The 20,317-nt window shown below is 38.8% G+C and overlaps 1 protein-coding gene across 3 annotated transcripts; it reads right to left on the bottom strand.

Moving 5' to 3' along the window:
* Nucleotides 1–1,295: 1,295 nt before the first annotated feature.
* Nucleotides 1,296–20,086, bottom strand: kiaa0513 (KIAA0513 ortholog). 3 transcript variants are annotated; one of them, XM_055037762.1, is made up of 13 exons: nucleotides 19,979–20,086; nucleotides 12,134–12,582; nucleotides 10,242–10,341; nucleotides 9,082–9,155; nucleotides 8,708–8,778; nucleotides 6,300–6,501; nucleotides 6,174–6,208; nucleotides 6,010–6,082; nucleotides 5,444–5,521; nucleotides 5,241–5,270; nucleotides 2,720–2,800; nucleotides 2,447–2,541; nucleotides 1,296–1,482 (listed from the first exon to the last, which is right to left on the bottom strand). In XM_055037762.1, exons 2-13 carry the CDS (start codon nucleotides 12,418–12,420, stop codon nucleotides 1,433–1,435), a joined length of 1,176 nt encoding a protein of 391 aa, XP_054893737.1. In that variant the 5' UTR covers nucleotides 12,421–12,582; nucleotides 19,979–20,086; the 3' UTR covers nucleotides 1,296–1,432. The 3 variants fall into 3 exon arrangements, with proteins under 3 accessions (XP_054893737.1, XP_054893730.1, XP_054893744.1); XM_055037755.1 differs by having other exon boundaries at nucleotides 6,294–6,501; nucleotides 19,979–20,085; XM_055037769.1 differs by lacking the exon at nucleotides 5,241–5,270 and having other exon boundaries at nucleotides 6,294–6,501; nucleotides 19,979–20,085.
* Between the last annotated feature and the right edge of the window lie 231 nt (nucleotides 20,087–20,317).

Raw genomic sequence — 20,317 nt, 5'->3', positions numbered from 1 at the left:
TGGCTTCCCCGCCCCTTTCTAATACCGCCCTGGGCATCTGCCCTCACTGACCCGATGAAAAGCCGCCAATCTTTTTAAATCAGAATGTTTCTCTTTGGTTTCTCCAGTTCATATTTTTTTCAATATGTAAATAATAATCAGCCTCCAGAAAACCTGGAAGAAACGTGACACAGAGAGAAAATATTTGTCTTTTTAAAACATAATCACAATTTAATCACTTTGTCTTGAAACGTCATTACATTAATTTAACATTGAACACACTGAACAGCTCCACTGGGAATCCAGAAACATATTGGATGGACGTGAAGAGCATAAATTTAGTGCAAATGGTTTATAGAGTCAATAAATACAACACAACAGATAGACAGACATCACTCTGAACGGGTCGATCCTTCTTCAGGGGATCAATGGAAACAGAAAAAAGCTTTCACTTCACAGAACAACCACATGGGGTGCCACAGATGATTTTTCCACATTTAGCATCAAACGTACACCAGAAATACTAACGGTTCTGACGCAATGCTGCCCCCTAGTGGCAGATCAAGGTCACAGCAGCTACCTGCAGAGTTCAGTCAGTGGGTTTGGACATGCGGCATGCAGCGGGACGCGGCGGACGGGCCAGGCTGATGTCGCGTCCTGGAGGAGGACGGGAAGCGGGGCGAGGTTCGGCACAAACGACCCACAGAAGGCACTTAGCAGGCGGGGAAATCTGTGTGTGTCTGTGAGGCGGATAAAGCAGCTAAAAGCAGAACAAAATGTCACAATTTCACATCTTAATCCTCCCTTTTTGTTTTTTTGTTGTTTGGTTTGCAGAATGTGAGCCTTTAAAAGACTGCACTGCAAAAACATTTTACCAAAAGTTTTGGTCAAGTTTCTGGTGCAAATACCTTAGTAAAGATGAAATAAAACAAAACTAACTTAAAAAAATGTTAGACCTTGTTTTAAGTAAATAATTCCTTAATATTGATTTAAAAAAATACATTTTTATCAATATTAAGTAATTAATAACTTAAAATAAGCTCCAATATCTTGTTGAAAAGTTACTTATAATTTGTTCTTAAGATATTAAAACAACACTAAAATTACTAAGACTATGTTTTTGCAGTGCAGATTGAAGCTTGAATTTCTAAATTATGCCAACATCTTGTCAGTTGAAGAAGGAAATCCACAGAACAGGGATTAAATAAAATAAAATAAACGTCTGAACATCAGATCACAGCATGCTGAATCCTTAATGAGACATTTCAAAACACCAAACGAGTCTGACAGGGACACGCGACACCTTCACATGAACAGTGGATGCAGACTTTATGGTGCATTTAATATAATATTGCTCATATTCCAGCAGTTTGCAGATGGTATTCCTCAGCAGTGGAGCACATAAACACAGAAGTGATGTCGAACTGGAAGGAAACCGGCGCTGATCCCCGACTCACTCTGCCGCCATCTTCTCGATATGGTCGCTCAGCAGCTGGTATTGCTCTGTAGGTGGAAACAAAACATGCATTTTCTTTTAACTCTTCAGACAAAAAAAGATTATTAAAGTTCTGCATGGGTGAAAAGTAAAAAGATGGGCAAAGAAAAGCAGGAAGACGTACAAATGAATGTTAAAATAGGAAGGAAGCCAGAGAAAACAGCTGAAAGAAAAAGTAGAGCTGGGCTTATATGACCTAAAAAGGTCCAATTTTAATCTAGTTTCTTTTTTTTTTACTTTGGTTTCTAAAAAAGAAATGACAAAAGACAGAAAACATTTCCAAAGAGAGGCTTTTCTTCCAATCATCCATTCTGTCCAAATAATTGATTAATTACGAGAATATAGTCATAATTTAGGCAGAATCTTACTGGTGCATCTTAAAATTATGAGATGAAAAAGTAATTTTAATAAGGAAAATATCTGATGTTTAATTATTTGTAATTTTTTGTGTTGAACATCATAAAATTTGTATTTTATTCTCCCAATGTTTCTCCTTCTTTCAGACTATATTAAGACTTTATTCTTCTATTATGTCGACTTCATTTTTTCTCTTATTAGTATTATTCTTGTAACATTATAATTATTCGTGTTATTTTTTTTTTAATCTAAGCCTGACTATGACACTTCGTCGCACAGTTGACCTGAATTTAAAGTCCAAATGGATAGAAACAAGATGGCCGCCCTGGGCGCCATCTTGCTTGGGCGCCATCACTCCGAACTACGGAAACCTACTTGATTAAACAGAATAATCAATAGAATCATTACTGAATAAAATAAAAAAATTATAATAACTAATTAGTTAAATGGATAACAATAAAATAAAAACAAACAGACAAACAAAAATAATATAAATAATTACTAAAACAGTTGTCAGCTGTAGCCCTAGTTGAAATCAAAGTCCAGATCTGTGCAGAAATAAATGATAGAAGCTGCTGAGTCATGTAAAAAAAAAAAGAGCTAGTGGCGCTGGACCTTCGTTCAGGTTCCCGATGACGGCCTGCTTCTTCAGGAAGTCGTTGCAGAGCTTTTTACTCAGACCGAACGCCAGCATGTTGTGGGTGAAAGTCCTGAAAACACAAACGGTCAGAACACACATGCTGCAAAAGCAACTTCAGTCTGAATGAAGTTTCAATACTTTGGTTAAAGTTTACAAAAGCTCATCTTTAGTCTCACTCCAATGTTACTGAGATATTTGCACTAGAATCTAAACTCTGGAAGGTTTTGTGTTTTTGCAGCGTTCCTCACCCCAGCTGGCCAAAAGTGATGTTTTCATCGATTTTCAAGCTTTCTTCTCTCTCCTTCAGGGTCAAGTGATGCCACTTCTCCCTGCAGATCACAGAGCCGCAATCAGCTTCGACCTCTGACCTCTGACCGGCCCTTTCGGCTTTGCCACGGCAACAGGTCAGGGCTGGGTGTCAAAGCAGCACCAAATGACGGAGCGCTGCCTGTGCAGGCGGTGGCGTGAGCGCCGAGCAACAGGATGTTTGACACGTTGCAAACAAAAAAACACAACTCAGAAATGGAGCTTCAGACGTTAACAATGACGTCCAACCCTGGAACTGTAAACTGCTGCGGTTGTTACACGTGAAATGAGTCAGCAGCAGCAGCAGCACAACAAATGATTCCTCCACCCAGAATCATCCGTCACAAGCAGATGAGGAGCAAAAACTGAAAACAGCAGCAGGAAAGGTTTTCATGCCTGCACACAGCAACAGCAGAGACATGAAACGTTGCTACAACGCAGATCAGTCACAAAAATAATAGGGTGCAATGAGATACGGGATTGGTGAACGATAACTGCTCCACACATCTGCTACTTTCCAGCAGAAACAACAATCAAAGTTTCAGCAGGTCACAGAAAGCTGCACTTTATCCGACTGAAATTACTTTTTAATACTTGTTATAGTTTCTGCACAATTGCAGCTTAACTTTGATGATTTCTTTTCAGATTTCCCTGATAATGCCTCACACACTAGATTCCAACCCTGTAAATTATTCAGAAAAATTTTATTTCATCTCCACATATTCATGTTACACATAAAATTGTAGGGATCAGCTTTCATCTAGTGTCACCCAGAACTACAGACTTTAAAGTTTTCTGACAAATAAGCCCAGCATGAGGAGAAAACACGTCCAAACTCTCATTTACTCCCTTTATATTTCAGCTTGGCTCTTTTACCTCATGCAACTTTTGGTCAAAACTCATAAAAATTTACATGTGTGGCCACCAGAGGGTCCTGCCAGCCACAATTAAATCATTTTATATAAATTATAATTTTTTTAGCCCAAAAATACAAAACCAATCCCATAAAATCATGCATTGTATGCCTGCCTTATGATAGTGCAAGACCTTTTTACTTTTCCTTTACTTCTGGGCCATTGCAATAAAAAGGTACAAAAAATATATACAATTTTTTTTTCTAAAAATAAATAAATCTATATTTTGTGATTCCACAAGTGCCTTTCCTAAATGCCACAGCTGGAAAATTCAAAGCTGTTGCATGTTTTGACCTTTAAGAACTGAAACAGATGTGATTTGATTTCCTCAAGGCAATTATGGAAAATGTAGAGCACAAAATCGCTTTAGCTGCTTGATGATTTAGACCAAAAATGCAAAATAAATCAAGTAAATCTTCAGCTTTTTATTATGTTTCTTGTTTAGAAAAGCTGGAACCTACATTTCGATCAAATAATCTGCTTTAATCCCAACATTACATCAGTCCAGATGGTGGACATTTCCTGCAGAGCAAAGCAGAGGCGAGCAGAAGGAGCATGCAGATGGAGAGGACGTCTCGTTTTCAGGCAGATCGTTGGTGTGAACATGCAGTGAGCTGTGAAGGAGCGAAGAGCACCTTCAGAGTCGACTGCTCCCCATTAGAATACATTTATCGCTGCAGTCATTTGTCTGTGCACGCTGTGGCTGCGATGCGTTTGCTCACCAGGGGGCGACACAAGAATCACGAAGGCAGCGAGACAACAGCATGCCAAGAGACGAAGACGGCACAGAAACATCGAAAGCAAAACTACAGACTGCTAAACAAACCTTAAAATACGAAATCTGGTTAAAACAAGAACGACATGTTGATCTCCGATTAAAATATTTAATTTGTGTCTCCTATCTGCTCTCATTTTGTCCCTCTCAGAATCTGTCCAGATGTTTAACTATTGATGCACAAATGCGAGATCCTAACGATTAACCTTCATAACAATCCAGTTATTTCTGACTCAATCCTCTAAAAAAGGCCCAAACTCCACAGAGTCAAACAAACCTGTGGGGGGCGCTGCACCAAGAACCACTGAAGGAAACGGCATGAAAGCCTCTAAAGAAGATGCTTAGTGCAATGTAATTGTATTTACCCAGAATGCCCTGCGTTGTAGCCTGTTTCCTGCTTTTGGAGCGGTCTCCGGTCGACGCCAAAGTTTATTTAGATCGAACTGAGACCGAGGTTTGTTGGTGAACCAGATCGCTTTTATGGTTTGCATCAGAGTTCGATTGCAGGTTCAGACCTCCCCAAACAAACCGGACTTTCAAGACAAGTGAACTGGAGTTGGATTAAGGCGGACTAAACGAGGCTGGTGTGAATGCAGCCTAAATGAAGGACTCCGTAGTGAAGCACGGTGGTGGGAGCTGTTTTTTAAAGGTTTTGTTGGCTCTTATCCGAAAGTAGCGAGACAGGAAAGACACACCAAATGTTGGGAATCTGCCTACTGAAATCTAACATTTCTCTCATTTATGCCTTCGTTAGAGCCTAAAGGAAGGACAGACCTCTTGTCTTTCTCTGCATCCTGCGCTCCACTGCCCGGTAGCAAGGCACAAGGAAACAAAGAGTCACAGTCAACAAGCAGAAAGAGTCAGAAACAGCGTTTTAGTCAGAGGCAGAGACAGAAGACAAAAAGGCGTCACTCCAGACTCTCAAAACTTCCTCAAACAGAGTCAGAAACGTTTCCACGCTTCTCGTCCTGACTCACCTGGTGGTCGGAGATCTCTTCGTCCGCTCACAGTGGACGGCGTCGAAGAACGCCGCGTTCCAGAACCTCAGCGTGTGCCTGCAACCGAGGAGCGTTCACACGTTTTCCTTCCGCCACAGCAACAGCAGGAGCTCCACTCGCAATAATCAGTCAACCAATTAATCAATTCATCGCTGCAGGATAAACTAAAACAATTGTTTCCATTCTTATGATTTATCGTTTTTCTCTTTTTCTACCAAAAGCTGGGATAAATGAAATAATTTTAGCAACTCCAGCTAAACTAAAACAACAGAAGTTTAGTCTGATTTAACTTCAGAAGGCAAGAAACATTTTTTTTTTCATTTTGTTGGATGTATGAAAATATCTGGTTTCAATTTTCCAAATTTGGGTTTTTAATCAAGCGTTACGTTGCACCTTATTACAAAACTGCAGTTTGAGTATCAAGGACTTTATGCAGAATTTAAGCACTTTCCAGACCTTGAAAAAAAAACACCTGATTGAAATTCAATGATTTTCAAGGAAAAGTACGAATCCTGTTTTTGTATAAACATTTTGTTCCTTCTCACCAGATGGGCTGCTGTTTCAGGTGAGTGTACAGATAAATCTTTTCTCCCTTCTTCTCTTCTGGAGCCTCTGATCCTGGAAAAAATTCATTAAAAACAGAGTTTATTTTTATATTTATTTATTAACTAAAAGTGAAGAATGTAAACTGATTTCTGTTGCATTTTACCTGGTGACTTGGGTTTCATTTCAACGGAGCCTTCGCTGTCATGAGAAATTGCAGGAATGCAGATGCATGAGAAAGTTTTAATGGAATGAGCTTGAAAGCAGACGTGTTGCTGTCACTCACTCAGACCTGGGAGCCATTGAGCTCCTCAGTTTGCTCTCCAGGCCTCCGAAGAAGCCTTTGACGTCAGTTTTGGATGTGTTTTTCAGAAGGCGCTCTGCAGCGTCTTTCTTCCCCGACAGCCAGGAGTTCGCCTTGTTCAGGTACGAGTCCAGGCCTGCCTGCGGGTTACCGCGGTCCAGCAGGTCGGAGGGAGACGGCGGGCACTTTCCTGCACAGGAGGCATGCGGACAGACTTCAGTCGTTACCGAAACGATCGGAGAAAATACATCTATTCTATTGGCTGTTTGCACATGACATCACTTCACGTGCAAACAGGCAGCCGGTAAGCAGCGTAATGTCACTTTTATTTTGTTGATTTCAATTTAAAAACGGTCACAAGGTGCTTCATGGTCGGCTGCATAAACAGACAAGGATAGAAACAAACTTGTAATTTTATTTTATAAGTTTTAACAGGAAAAGGATAACAGCCACCAATAATGATGATTATTGCTCATATACTTTATAAGTAAGAATAATTGGAAAGATTTCAGATATTGCTTTGTGGAGAAGGTTCGTCTCCAATCCTTAGTGACCGTGGTTTGAGGTCAGTACTGGTCTTATATGAATAAGAAAGAAAAAATACAGCAAATACTGGGAGGATATTTCTGCTTTTTAAGATGTAACTCTGTATTGCTGACTGAAAAAATTCTCAACAAAAGCTTTGAGGATTTACCATCAGCTGTCTGTGGTTTGGTTTCTGCAGACAGGTTCACCTCACGGGTCATTACAGAACAGCAGCTCAACAGTATTTGGCAACACTCAGACCAGCTGCAGCTCAGTGGGCAGGAAATGAAAACAGTTTTTAATCCATCAGCTCAAAGAGCCTTTAAACAAACAGCCGGCTGCTTTTCTTTGGATCGGGTTTCGTTCTTGTTCTCGTGCGTCTGAGCGAAGCTTCCTGCTGCAGGTTCACCACCGGATGAAGCAGAAACGCCTGGGTGGAGCAACCTGGAGAGTCAGCTGCGTGTTGATGCAATGCTGTGTGTCGCTAGTGCACTAATCACACAAGGCCTCCTGCTTGCATAAGCAGAAATGTGGCTTTTGGTGTTGCTGCAAGACAGCAAACCAGAGGTGGTAATCGTCTGAATCAGCACAGACTGATGCAAACATCTCAACACAGTTTGAGACGCAGCCATCTTTAATTTGCCGAGATCATTTAGATGAGGGGTGTCCAAACTGTGGCGCCGGGGCCATTTGTGGACCTTGGTGTGATTTTAGTCATTCAAGATTGATACAAATTTGTCCTGTGCAATAAAGGTGTTAATGCAAACTTTGTATTTTTAATCAGGGTGAAATTGTAACCATTATTTTTATATAATAGAAAAATATATAAAACTTAATTTTATATAATTCTTTTATATAACAAAGTATGTGTCTTTTTATAACCACTTTTTAAATGATAAGTAGAAACTTATCAGTTTACTGAAAAGTTGCTAAATCAAATTTCACTGAATTTATAAAACTTGGTGAAATATAAGAATCACTTTGACTCAAATATTTTTCATATTACAGAATAAATTTGTTCAATCAAACCCAACCAGAATAAACTTCTTTTAATTTTAGGTTTTGGCTCTACAATGAATTACAAACAACAAAATCAAACAACTTTAATTGCTTGATCTTATTTTAAACTTTCCAATTTTTTTTTTCTTATTTTAAAAACTTTTTGGGCCCAGAAGTTTATTTGACTTGTCGAGTTTGGCCTGCATGACTGAGTGATCAAATTATTGATTAACATTTAAAAATTACATCATCAGAGAGACCAAAACATAAAGTTAAGTGGAAAATTAAATGTATTTAAAGGTAAAAAAGAAAACAATTTATACATGTAACAAAGAACTAAAATAATTTTTTCCAAATCAGTTTCTTTTAATGAGAAACTAACAAAAACTGCGACTGTGTGTCTGTCTGGTGAATTATTGGATAAAACTTTAGTGGGTAGAAAATCCAGAAATATTACTAAGTAAGAGTAAAAACACTTCAAAATAAAATTACTCAAGTAAAAGAAAAAGTACAGCGTCGTATAAGTACTCCTAGAAGTAAATTTGTTTTCCAAAAAGTTACTCAAGTAAATGTAACTGAGTAGATGTAACCAGTCGTAAAAGAAACAAAGATGGTGGCGGTTACGTCTCTGAACAGGATTCAGAGTCCGGTGTGGGATGAAAAATACTCTATGTGGTTCTGTTTAGAAATATGGAATCACGTAACGTTCCGAGTTACATAAGTTAAGTTTCACATTAACCTAAATTAAGGTGAAAGGTGTTTTTTTGGGGAGTGTTTGTAATTAAACTGACAGAAACTTTTAAAAAGTGACAAATATGTTAGTAATACATCATCAGAAAGGAGGAGCGTTTGCAGGTGGAAGCAGATCTTACCGATGTAGTAATATGTGAAGCACATGGTCATGAGGTTTTTCGCCGGGCTGTAGTCGTCCATCTGGTAACATCTGTAAAAACAGACGTTTTTATAAATGTTCTGCTCTGGAGCCGCAATATCTCATCTCATGTAAACCAAACAAGGCAGGAAAACTGTTTAACTGCTGAGTAATTCAGTAGAAACACTGAATTTTTCAGATTATTTTAAATCAGAATCAGGTCTTCCTCGCCGTTTTGAAGAAACCACTTTGTTTTCCCCCATCAGGACTCATCGATCATTCTGAGGCATCTCAGCAGAAGCAGGTTATTACACCACTTGCTTCATCATTTCCTGTCAAACTCGGTGAAAACGCGTTGAATCCAGACATACTCACTCGAACAGAACAACGGCAAATGACTGGACCAGCCTGTAGAACGTGGCTTCGCTCACACATTTGGAGTGGCAGCGCTGCAAAAGCAGAATAACCGAGAAATAACCTTCAAAGGCGTCATTTCACCCAAAAACATTAACAACTAAACTTTTTAAGGCTGTGATTGAGGTCCAGCTAAATAAAAAAACAATGTTTCTCCATTTTCAGAAACGCAGATTATTATGGTGAAGATAACTGAAAACAAAATCTGTAGGAATTTGGATGATTGCTGCCTTAAAATTGAACATATGCAACGTTTTCACTTGCAAACGCATCAATAATTTGTATTTATTTTAAATAGGTTTATTTAAAACCTATTTAAAACAAATAGGTTTTAAAATACCTAATTGCTCATAGCAATTAGCTAGATGTACTTTTTTTAAATGCAATTTTGGCTACAGAGACTTTAGAATCTATTTTAATTATTGATGTTTCAGTTGTTTGGTTTATTTTCATTTTCAATATTTAAAATCTTTTTCAGTTTCACTGTTAAATATTATTAAGAAGCTCAATTCTGAGATGGTGTATTTGCATTCATATTCCATTATTACGTTTATATTAGTTGAAAATAGTCTCAAAATGACAATATTATCATTTAATTGCAATCTTATTGTTAAGCTTATCAGTAAAAAAAAAACCCTTAAAACTCATTTCCTAAAAATGGATAGTAAATGATCACTGCCTCAGAAAATGCTGAGTCACTGTAAGACTTAACTTTCTATAAGATGACTTGATTTTAAATGATTTGTGTGGGACGGCTGAACCACGCAGCTTTAAACAGGCTGGGTTTCACCAACATCACATTTTGTTGATGTGTTTTTAAGAAGAAATGTAAATTTTTCACTTTAAAAGGTCACAGCACATTCCCAAAATGAGTTTTACTGGCACTGTTAGAAAAGTTTAGGGGGAAACAGACAAAAATAAATACAAGATAAAGAAACAATTTTTTATTTTTATTTTCTAGTCTTAAGGTAAAACCAATTTGTGACTAAACATAATAATTAAATACCTTGTGAAGAAATATTCTTCTCTAAAATAAAAAAGCTGTTTTGTCTCTGAAAACTGTCTCTTCAGTGATGGTGTCTTACTTTTAGGCGGACGCCATGACGTCTGGACGCACTCACCTGGGCGCTGACGTATTTGGCAAACCATTCCCTGCCTTTTCCGTTCTCTCCGCTGCACAGCTCTCCAAACCGCGCCTTCTCTTCCTGGTCAAAGTCCTCTCTGCAAAACAAACAGCTCTGCTGCAATTCATCAAATCTGTGGGAAACATTTGGTGTGGCTCGTTTCCACTCACACCCCCACAAACACCTGCTTTCTCACCCCACAGTGGGTCTGATAATTTCCAAAATTCAACATTGTGCAGGGCAGTACTGTAATTTTAAATCCTCTTTTTCAGATTCTGCAAAAATATGCAGAGAATTTGTGCTTGTTTCTGACTAATAAAAATGAAGCAGGTCAATCTGATGATGTTGATGCATGTAATCCTTAAAGACTGGCTGGGTGGTGAGCGCAGCAGACCAGCAGGTCACTGGGTTTGGTCCACAGATGATTATTAATCTGGTCAGGACTGGAAGGAAAAGCAGCAGAAAACGAAAAGGAAAAGTCTGAAATACGAAACAAAATGTGACGTGGTATTTGGAGAAGCTCGTTTCAGCTCTTCACCCTGACAGTCGTCGCCCGGGGGATCAGATGGCGTGTCATGAGTTTTTAAAGAGACTCGATGTTTCTGGTTATTGTGGGAGATAAAACGAGGACAAGGAAGCAGGCAAAAGCAGAGAAGACGTTCCGAGAAATCCTCCTGTTGGCTTTTATTAGTATCTGTATCGATGCCGATACTGAAAACAATTATAGATTAATTATTAGTGACAATGCACCGGATCCATAATGACAGATCTATTCAGTCTATTTCTGTGCTTTGTGCTCTGAGCACTTTATTATTTATTTTACATTACATTCAGGATTCTCTAATTACACTTTCTGAGCCATTTTAAAGGTTTATTGTAAGTTTTTTTTACATTTGACTGAGGTAGTCAGCATATTGGTGAATTGTTTTCACATTTTTGTGAGCGGTTGTTATATCCGAGTGTCCTGTAATGTTACAGAGATAGCAAATAAATTTGTAATTCACGTAATTATGTCTGTGTTTAAAAAAAAAACCCCAAAAACCTTCTGCTCTGTTTTTCTAAATTGGATTGGATGTTGGCTGATAGGAAATCTCAGATACCTGCATCGGTACTGGAAGTGAAAAAAGTGGATCCCAACCGGTTACACCAGTTCTTTCAGGAGAAATCAGACAAAATTCCAGGAAACTATTTCGAGAAGAAACATAAAACATTTGACTCAAACATTGCTGGGCTGTTTTGAGGCAACAGATCGGATTGCTCTTTGCCAGCCTCATGGATCTCATTTATTTCATTCATTTTCCTTGGGAATCATTAAGATATTTTGATACAAAAACTAAACGTGGAAAAAGTGGAAGTTTACATCCAGTAAACAATATTTCCAACATCCAGCTCATTAACCAGTTTCGTTACCCCGAGATATCGCTATGTGTAATTTTATGTCAAAAGGTGAAGTATGGAATAAAGGTTGTTGTTCCCTACTTTCCATCAAACACCTTCTCCACACAGATGGTCATTAACTGTCTCATTTCTGTTATTTGGGCATCTGCGTCCTCGATGGCTCACAGTGGCGAGGACGCAGAGGAATGGGTCAAAATTTCATTAAACTATCGTGAAAAGCTTGTGGACAGAAACTTAAAATATTTGACTCAAACCCTATGGGGCTGATTTGAGGCTACGGATCGGATTGCTCTTTGCCAGTCACATGGATCTTACTTGTTTCGTTAATTTTTCTTAGGGATCAATAAGATATTTTGATTAAAATAAAATACAGCTCTTCTTGTAAAATTTGGACCATAGATCCAACGTCAGCTTCGTTTCCCCAGGATAACATTCTGTCGCTTTAATGATGTCAGAAGGTGAGATATGGAGTAAAGGTCGCGATTCCTTACTTTCCGTGAAACACCTTCTCCACGTAGGCCTTCATGAACTGCCTCCTCTCTATCGTCTCGGCGTCTGCGTCCTCGCCACTATAAACCGACGAGGACGATGAGCGCCTCAGTTCCCAGTCAAGAGACGGCGGGTCCATGTCGTTCTCGCTGTCCGCAGACTCTGTGGCGTCGCTGTCCTCGTTGTGTCCATCCGCACGCTGGGAGCCGGATTTGATTGGAGCCAGGGGTTCTGGTAGGTGATGAGACGAGGCCGATGACGGCTGATCAAAGTCTATCAGGTTGTCCATGTTGGAGGTTTGTCTCTTTGTATGAAGTCAGAAAGTCGTTTTTATAGAAACATGTGGATGGAGGACCAGCTGGGGCTTCAGCTGAGGGGAACCTTCTCACTCGGGCTGGACGGTCCTCTCGCTGCCTGAGGACTCCAACCTCAAGTTATGGAACAAACGCATCTGTGGACAAAACGAAGGTAATCAGCACAAACGTTTCAAGAGGCAACTTAAATCTCTGCCCGGACACATGGACCGATCAGCAAACAAAGACTCAACAAATGAACCGTAAAACTGAAAAATCTCCAACTGTTTGATCTGCAGAAACCAGCTGGGAAGTCCAGACATCACCTGAAGTTACTGAAACATTTATCTATGGTTTCTGCCAGAAGCAGACGACTGAAATGGTAAAAGGTTTCTGCACATCTGCAAGATGAATTCTGGATGTTTGGTTGATATAAACAAAATATTTCAGCAAGAACTCAAAGAAAAACACAAACTGGCAGAAATTCATTTATCACCCATTTCTCTTCTTTTCTTCTTCCATTGCCTTCCTTATTTCCATTATTTCTTTTTTTTAATTTGTTCTTTCACTCCTCCCTTATTGCCCCCATCATGTTTTGGTCTCTAATTCCTCCTGCTCCCTTTAGTCATTCTAGGATTCCCTCTTTTGTTTGTTTCTTTCATTGTTTTAGTTTCTGTCTTTGCTTTATTACTGGCGAGTTTTTCTTCAACCGTTTGTTAGTGTCTGTTGATTTCTTCCTTTGTCAGTTTTTGTTTTTTTCTTTGTCAGTTATTTTTATAGTTTGTTTCTTTGTCAGTTTGTTGGTGTCTTTGTTTGTGTCTCAGGTTTGTTTCTAATTCCTTTGTTTTCTTCCTTCCAACATGAATTTTTTTTGTAAATTTGCTTCAATTCAATCAATTCCATTCAAAATTACTTTATTCATCCCAAAGGGAAATCAAATGCTGATAAAACTCATCATCCAAGCATCTCTACAGTCGCTGTGGGCAGGAAGGATCTCCAGTAGCAGTCAGTGTTGAAGCCTCTGACTGAAGACCATTTCTTCCCTCATCTCTTGTTCCTTTCTTTTATTTTTGCCTCCTGACTTTTAAAACAGCATCAATGGATCCTGGAAGAAACTACATGACAAATGAAGGTTTATTAAAACGAATTTTCTTCCATCTATAAATAAAACTCTCATCTTAATAAAATTTAAAGACAGCATTCGTCTCGTAATGCTGTCAAAAGATTTAAAAAAAAAACAGAACAAGTTTTTATTAAGCTATGAAAGTAAAACTGTATTTTTTGTTGCACTTGAAATTTGTGCCGGTCAAAAATCAAAGAAGAAATAAAGGTTTTAAAACAGAAAAGATGGTTTTAAATCTGAACGTCGTAAAACTGAAACGTTGATGGTTCTGCTTTTCGTTAGAGATTTAAGAAGAAAAAAGAACAGGAAACAATTTACAGAATAAGCAAAGTCAGAGCAGTCAAATCTGAACTTCTGATCTGCGCAGCAGTTTTCTGCAGAGCTCAGGTTGAAGATAAAGCAGCAGCGTCACGGTTCCTCACTGGTCAGTGAAAAGAACCAAACTGAACCTTTTTATTGGCTCAACTAATCGGTTTTAGCTGTTCTTTAGTCCGCAGCTGTAATATCGTTACTCTGGATACAGACTGGAGCCGTGGGGTTTGTTTGAGCTGCAGGTCTGAGGATGATGTGGTTCCATTATTCACTGTAACATCCGGGGCAAAACACCCAGACAATCGGCAAAATAAAAAATAAAAAAAGATCAGCATGCTGGTGTGGAAATGTTTCTGCAGACGCAAATTCTGCATCGTCTCTTTTAATGATTAAACAGAATCACATTAATTAAAAAATATCTTAAAAAACTATTTCTTCTGTATTTCTGCGCTGAATGATGAGCTAAACTCCTGTCATCAGCCTGAACTGATCCGATCTGCAAACTGAGAGCAGATTTGTTGAAATCACGCCTCCTGGCCTCAGCAATGGCTTCCTGCCAAGAAAAGCTGCAGCATCAGCATTCTGCATCACATGCAGGAAACTACTGCTGAGAATATTGCATCACAAATAAGTTTTCTGGATCATCAAGAACTTCAGGTGCAGAGATCGAGCTGCAGAAATGAAGGTTCAAAAGCTGCTTCTCTCCAACAAAAACATCAAGAAGTGTCATAAAATGAGGCTTTAAAAATAAAACATTAAAACCGCATTTTGAAGCAATCAAGGCAAAATGTAATTAAATCCTTGAATGTGTTTTGGATTGTTTTGTTGAGGGTTCAGGGTTATGAGTCTGAAAATGACAAAAAGTTTGGCATTTATTGACCACAGTTTCAATTTAAATGTAAACAGAATGTGAAACATGATTTCTTTGAACATAAACATTATAACGTTATTATTTCTTTAAAAGAGCTACCTCCGCATTTTGTAATAATCAGTTGAAAGTGAAGTAATAGAAAGTATTGCAAAAATAATTGAAAGATTTATGAAATTAAAATGCAGTTTTACTGATGTTTCGTAGCATCTTGAGGCTCAATTTTGTTACATTATTAAATAATGCGGCATCACTGGGATGGTGCAAAAGTAATCCACCAGATGAATCCTCGTTGTTCCTGATTGTTTGGGAAAACCAAACGAGAACATGTGGTGAAAATGGAGAATCCCAAACTGTGTTTTGGTTTAAACTTCCTCCCACTTCTGCAGTTTTATGCAAGAACAGATTTCTGCAATCCAGGAAGGGTTTGGCGATGATGTGCGGCTGTTTCAACATGATGGACGAATGAGTCAAAGCAGAGGGTCAAAGGTCAGAACACTGAAGCAGACTGAGAACCAGTGGTCTGTTTTTGCAAAGCTGAACAAACTGGGATCATCTCCAAGATGGGTCTGGGCAATAAAAAGAGTTTATCAATTAATCTAATTGTTTTTTTCACCAATTGATTCTTTTGTTTAGTTTATCCTAGTGCTTAGTAGAAATAAGACAAAACTAACAAACTTTCCAGCAAAATATCTGAACCTTAATATATATTTTAAAACTGCTACTTATTGCCAATGGAACTGGTACTTTTTTAAAATCAATATTCAAGAATTAGTGACTTAAAACAAGCTTCTATGTCTTTCTGAAAAGATATAGAGTTAGTTGTAAGTTAGTTTTAGATATTTTCAAAGTCTTCAGTAGCATTTTGTGTTTTTGCAGGGCGAAAGTTATTCCTGTCATTTTTGTTCAGTTTTCACAGAATACCTTGTTTGAGTCATTGACATCAGCACTATGGACAGAAAACACATTCTCTGTCCATAACAAATACAACATTTTGAATTGGATGTCCGTTGTAGTTTGTTTTTATGCTGCCTTGTGATGACAGAAGAAACCAAACATCCAGTTGTTTTTCCTGTTTATGATTTTACAACAGTGCATTTTAAATTGCAAATGAGCCGTTTATGTAAATTCAGAGGGTTTCTTTTTGCATGTGGCCACTTTATGGTTGTATTTCCAGTTCCTCCAAGCAGCATCTGAGCTGTTTTTGTGCATTATAGTTTATCGCAATAACTACTGGGACAATTTATTGTCCAGCAACATACATTATAGAGACCGGTCTCTCCAGGATTTTCTGTCTTGTTGCAGACTGAATATAGATTTAAAGATGATGCAGAGGCAGAGAGAACATCAGGCCTGCAGTCAAACAGCTTTACTGAAGGTGTGAGACGCTGCTAGTCACGACTTTCCCCTCCACACTCCAGCCCGATGGCTGCAGAGCTCCTGCTCAGCAGTCAGTCGTGATTTCCTGCTGAGGAGGGACAGCAGCACCAGAATCACCTGCTGCCTGCGTTCCTTCCTTCCTCCCCGCTGCACAGCAACGCTGACTGGAAACGCTGCGGCGTTTCTGCTTCCATGAGCAGAAACAGGAGCTTCCCATCCCCCCCGTCAACATGATCAGACGCACAGCGACAGCGACGGCCGCCCCGTTTCTCCTGACAAGCTTGAGTGATGCTTCAGGGATCGTCAGACCTGCACTGGATCATCGCAAGTCTCTAAAAACCAGCAGGAAACATTTAAACAGGAGCACACTGCAAAAACACAAAATCCAACCAAGAGTATTTAAGTTACCTTTAGAATTAATAAGGTATTTTTGAATTAGAATTAAATTGGGAAGTATTTTTGCCTAGTTAATTGTGCAAATATGTTGTAATTGGATTAGGACAAAATCAACTTGCAAGTAACTTTTCAGAAGCCTGTTTGAGTAAATAAAAAAAGTAATTCTACTGGCAGATTATTTTACTTATAACAACAAGGCCGGCCACAATAACAAATGTTGCTAGACAATAAAATGTCCCAGAATTTATTGCGATAAAATTGATGTTTGGAGACAATTTCCAAGTAATACAATGGTAATGGCCTAATAATTATGTAAGAGCAAAATCTTTCAGTGGAACAAGTACTTTTTCATCAATACTAAGGAATTATTTATTTAAAACAGGCTCTTATATCTTGCTGAAAAGTTACTTGTAAGTTAGTTCAAGTGTACTAAGAAATTTGCATTAATCTCTTAGTACTAAAAAATATTTAGTAGGATTTTGTTTTTGCATGCAGAGCCCAGCAGCTCTGCACCCTTTGCATTTATCTCTGTCACCTCAGATTTACGAACCATATGCAGCAAATGCAGTGCATGATGGGATATCGCTTCAGCGTAGCTGCGCTGTCCCTTTCCCGGAGTCATGGCTGAACAAAGCTCATCCTCAGGAGAGCAGGAACCGATCCCCAGCTCAGGACTTCCTGACCCACAATCCTTCAGTGTCCTTCTGCAAACTGATAGTTTTTAGAAAGCTCCCATTATGGCGTCTCCCAATCGCCGAAGCAGCACCAGTGAAAGCCGCCTTTCTTTGTAAAAGAGCATTTTCCTCTTTGCTTCTTGTTCACACCAAGACCTGACATGCGACACGTTTCTATTGTTTAACAAAATGGATCTATTCAGGCCTGTCCAACAATAGCAACACGCATCTTTACATTGATCCAGAAGATTTCTAAGAATTTCAATAATCTTTTCCACAACAGAATCAAATGCAACAACTGAATGCAATGCCAAGCTAGAAAGTCCATGTTCAACGTTTTCAGTCTAAATCACCCAATTCTGACCTTTTCACCCCCTAAAATTACATTTGCTTTCAAAGCGTCTGCAGTCTGAACGGTCATGTCCACCAGCAACTTTTTCACTTATAAGACATTTTTCCATGTTATAAGTGAAATAATCTGCCAATGAAAAGTGAAATAATAGAATGTAAATTAGTTTTGTGTCATTTCAAGTGAACTAAGATTTTTACACTAGAAACTAGACAAAAAATACCTGTGTATATATTGTATTTTGTGTTTTTGCAGTGCAGTGATGTGAAGGGAAGCTGTTGGTGTTGCAATGTGAGGAATGTTGAGTCCAGGATGAACCGCACCAGGACGTGTTTGGCTGATTATCGCCGCCTCTCGCTGGCGGTGATAACTTTTTATCAGCTCCTTTTGCCGGTGAGTGGGAGCGACATTTCTCTGAGACACCTCTGCGTTACTGTCAGCTGAAATACGATCAAAGGCTCAGACTGCAGAGATCCACGCAAACACTCCTGGTTTACTGCAGCTCAAATGGATTCACTCCGATTCTGTTGTGCAATTAGACTTTAAGTCAAACGTGGAGCTGAAGCAAAAAAAGGAGAAGTGTTTGACGGCATATGAGTTATTGCTTGAGTTTAGAAACTTATACAGCTCTGAAAAAAATGAAGAGCCCATTGTAAAGCTCCTAGTTATTCCACCAAATATTGATTTCTGAACTATTCCTAAGTTAGAACATTAGTATTGTTGTTTCTAAATAAATATGAACTTGTTTTCTTTGCATTATTTGAGGTCTGAAAGCTCTGCATCTTTGGTAGATTATTTTACTTATAAAGTCTTGATATGAGTCAAATAATCTGCTAATGGAACTAGCACTAGTTTGTCAATTTTAAGGAATCATTTACTTAAAACAAGCTCCTATATCTTGCAGAAAAGATATTAGTAAGTTTTGTCTTATTTCAAGTGAACTAATAAAAACTAGACCAGAAATACTTGGTAAGATTTTGTGTTTTTGCAGTGCTATGAGGCTGTGCATGCTGGGAAAAATGCTAAGAGGAAATCATGCTCCATGTGCAAGTCAAGATAAGCAGTTTCTGCCAGTCAAGCCGGCAAAGTGCATTCCTAGAAACATGCCGGATGAATTCCTTACATGGCGGAAGGTTAACACAAACTTCCAAACCTGAGGAATCGGTCTACAGACTTTCTGAATGAAGAAAGAGACATTTTATTTAAAGTCTGTTTTGTTTTAGTCAAAATAAGTAAAAAAAAAATGCATCCATCTATTATCCGAACCTGCTTGTCCTTGCAGGGACACAGGCAGAAAGACGAACATAGAAACAGTACCACCAGCTACTTTTATGTTTAAATAAATTGATAAAGAAAAAAATTAAATAGTATTAAAAAAATGTTGCAAAAGTAATTATTTTGAACCACATATTTTCCAGCAGGCAGGTGAATTTTCATTGTGATTTCTGGTTATTTTCTATAAGCGCAACATGAAATTAAAATTACTCACAGAAAACATCCAGTCCACATCCCTTCTTACTTCACCATTTGCAGTCTTAATAAAATATATTAATTTGCTGGACAGAAATATAAACTGTTTCAAGTTAATCATCTATTGTTGATGCACATCCCCTCATTTTCTTGTGATGGTTGTCTTTGTTTTATGTTTTCAGATCAGAATTAGATTTCCACATTATTTCTGCATAACTTTACCACTTCTGCATAATATTTTCACCAAAATATGTACAAATTATTATCTGCCCAAGAGCCTAACCTCCAGTTGCACTCTGACTTCTGAACCACAGGAATAATACATTTAAAATATTTCTGTAATTTTCTACTCAAATTAAATGCACCTGCATGACTTAATACGAAGCCATGTGTAAAAACAAATTAACCCTATGTAAGAGAATGCAGTTCATAACGATTCGGCTTAGTTTGCAAAACACAAAATTGTTTGTGTTAAAATTGTTTATCCTAAACTAAACAATTTTAAAACCAATTCAATGAATGAAAAAAAGCAATGAAGTCCCAATCTGCTAAAATAAAACGAGCTTGGTGGAGGAAACACCAGCCGAACCCATCTGTTTATACAGACTGTTAAAATACAATGTTGAGTCTGGTGGTACCTGGACTGGATTTGGGTCAGAGAGCTACAAGAGCACAAATTGGAGCATTTCTGAATGAGGCTCGGTTCCTGCAGGAAGCGGCAGAGAGTAAACACAAACAGCTGACGTTTCCTGGAGAACCGAGTCGTGCTGTGACCACGGCATGTCCGTGGAGCCGTGTGCGGGGCCACGGGGGTCACCCAAGGAGACACGAAACCATAGCAACACAGAGCAGAGGTCAAGGAACCAGAACCGAACTCCTCTGTGACCCCAGGGCCGTTCAGACAGGATGAAACGTGACTTCCGGTGAACTAAACAGGAGGAATTCAAAATAAAACAACCGCGAGACAGACGGACAGCCGTACCTGAACGAACCGTCCCACGGAGTCCGGACACAACAGAAAACCCACTCTCCGTGTTTCTGCGGATCAACCTCCGCCACTGTGAGACTGTACTCTGCTGCGCATGCGCCAGTAGATGAGAGGACGAAGACAGGGGGGGGGGGGAACCCAATGACGTCAGGAGGCGCCGCAGCCAATCAGCGCTGCGAAAGCGTAATCAACGGTATTTCTCTGTCAAAAAAATAACAAACGGACCAAAATAATATACTTATCTTTAACCAGAGTATAAGCAACAAGCAAAAGACAATCGCAACAAAATAGGACGCAATTTAAAATATTTAGGTAATTCGATATAGATTCTGT

This window comes from Poeciliopsis prolifica, unplaced genomic scaffold (assembly GCF_027474105.1).
Source record: "Poeciliopsis prolifica strain line A6 unplaced genomic scaffold, Auburn_PproV2 SCAFFOLD001, whole genome shotgun sequence".
NCBI classification, from domain to species: Eukaryota; Metazoa; Chordata; class Actinopteri; order Cyprinodontiformes; family Poeciliidae; genus Poeciliopsis; species Poeciliopsis prolifica.
Note: the sequence above shows the minus strand (reverse complement) of the source record. Positions and strands in the feature narration are given on the sequence as shown.